This window comes from Manacus vitellinus, unplaced genomic scaffold, assembly GCF_001715985.3.
Source record: "Manacus vitellinus isolate BGI_N305 unplaced genomic scaffold, ASM171598v3 scaffold_48_pilon, whole genome shotgun sequence".
In the NCBI taxonomy this organism is placed as follows: domain Eukaryota; kingdom Metazoa; phylum Chordata; class Aves; order Passeriformes; family Pipridae; genus Manacus; species Manacus vitellinus.
In genome coordinates this window covers 4,656,875-4,658,978 of record NW_021940593.1, presented here as the reverse complement: position 1 = coordinate 4,658,978, position 2,104 = coordinate 4,656,875, and the positions used below count along the sequence as shown (strand labels likewise).

The 2,104-nt window shown below is 45.3% G+C and overlaps 1 protein-coding gene across 1 annotated transcript in view; it reads left to right on the top strand.

Moving 5' to 3' along the window:
- PRKG1 (protein kinase cGMP-dependent 1) overlaps positions 1-2,104 on the top strand; it is a 316,479-nt gene that overhangs the window by 218,834 nt on the left and 95,541 nt on the right. The window contains exon 6 of the mRNA XM_029962597.1: positions 834-911. Within this exon, the coding sequence (XP_029818457.1) occupies positions 834-911 (78 nt within the window). The remainder of the gene's footprint in view (positions 1-833; positions 912-2,104) is intronic.

Here is a 2,104-nt window from a genome sequence, read left to right as displayed (position 1 = left end):
GTAAATAAACACAATACCCTTGAAAGAAAACATCTCAAGCTTATCCAAATTCAAGGATTTGAATGAATTCCTCTCAAATCATCCCTGTTTTTACATTCTTTGGGATTAGGAGCCCTGATGGTCTTTGCTGTGGCTTCAAACAGCACCTGAGCCAGAGGGTTTGGGGTGGTCTGGATATGAATGGAGAGTCTTTATTTAGAAAATATTGGGAAAAAATATCAGGAAATGTTGGCTTTGGGGTTTTTTGGTGATGTAGAAATGCAAATTGCCTCTGCTGGGCTGATCCAGGGGATGGAGGTGTTGATAAGCTGTGACATGGATTTAGCAAGGAATATTCCACGCAATAAGGCAGAAAAAACCAGGCAGATTAAACTACTGTAATAACAGGAGAAGAGAAAGAAAATTGTTTGTTGAATAAAGCCCTTGCTAGCAAAGCTGGGAAACCAGCAAAACCACAAGAAAAAAAAAAGAGAAGAAAAAGAATTATTGTTACAACAGACACATTATTGCAGTTTAGCTCATGTCCTGTATTCCCTTATGAAAACTCCTCTGTCCTTTTGACGTGCTAAAAATGGATTTAGGCTGTGAGGATAATTCATCTGGGCAAAAGCTGGCACTGGCACAGCCTGAGGAAAAATGGGCAAGCCAGAAACTGTTGCAATTTAATCCTTCCATCCCTTGACAGAGGACAATCTTTGAGTCCCAGCCAGTGTTGGGCTGGGAGAAAATTGGTGTGGGGTGATTTTATCCTGCAGAACTGCCCAAGGATCCCCTGGAAAACAGGCTCTGCTCGGGTTTGCTCATCTTCATCTGGTTTTTTTCTCCCTTTACAGACACACTATGAAAGTGGAGAGTACATCATCAGACAAGGAGCTCGAGGGGACACCTTCTTCATCATCAGCAAAGGGAAGGTGAGCTCACACCCTGCAGGGCTGCTGGTGCTGCCCTGCTCCCAAAATTCAGCCCCAGCCTCTCCCTCCCTCCCTTCCCCGGGCACAAATGTGGCAACACTTGACATTTAATTAAACTTCTGGCACTGTACCAGCAGAGAAGAGCAGCCTGAAGGGGAGAAAAATCAATCTGCTGCTGGTTTGCTCCCAGGGAACACTTTGGGGTCGAAAACAGTAGTTGAGTCTCTCAGCAAATGAGCAAAAAACCTCTGTTTTTTATTGCCACTATACCCTGCAATACTCAACTGAGAATCCCTCTTACAAGGCTGACTTCCAGACTTCATTCCCATGGCTACCCCTTCTCAGCTTCCCCAAATTAAATAATGGGAAGCCAGGGACATCTGAGCTCTCTCCTTGGGGAAGGAAGAAGGTCTAAGTTTCTGTTCCACTGCTCACAGGGAAAATGGGCTTTATGACCTCTTTTCCCCTAAAATCCTGATGGGATTTTATACAAGTTTTTTTTTTCTTACCTTCAGCAAATTTCTACTATTTTTTTAGCTGGCCTAATACTGTTCCACTTGAGAAACACTGGGCTTCTTTCCACAGAGCAGGATGGAGATGTTCTCGGGAATACACAGTGATTTCCCACTGCAGATGAGATGATACATGGCAAGGAAACACAAATGGATAAATGTGCTTGGAATTAGGCCAGGCCCAGCCTCCTGCTCCCTGGAGCTGATGTTGGCACCAACCACGTGTCCTTGAGGGGAGGGCAAACCCCGTGGCATCCGTGGAGGCAGAGTGTGGGTGTGGAGCTGTCTCCCAAGTTTTTTCCCATCATCTTCCACTCTCTTTCTGGGAGCCAGTTCTTCATCAGAAGGAGAAAAAAAGAGGTCTTTTCAGATGAATAACAATGTCATGGATAAGTTTCTGAAAGGAAGATAACCATGGCCTGAAATCCAAACTGAAGGTCTGATGCCCTTTCGCTTCCCTCCACTCAGAAATAATATTTCCTCTTCTCCCAGAATATCCTTTTTTTTGCCCTTTTTTAATGGTGCATCTCCTTCCCATGTGGAGGGTTTGAAGCCATGTTGGCCAGTCTGTTGGAAACCAGGCTTTTGCCCCACTTGGTCAGGTGGATCCCATCCCTTCCTGGCAGTCATGGAATCCCAGCATGGCTGGGTTGGAAGGGACCTTAAAGCCCATCCATTCCC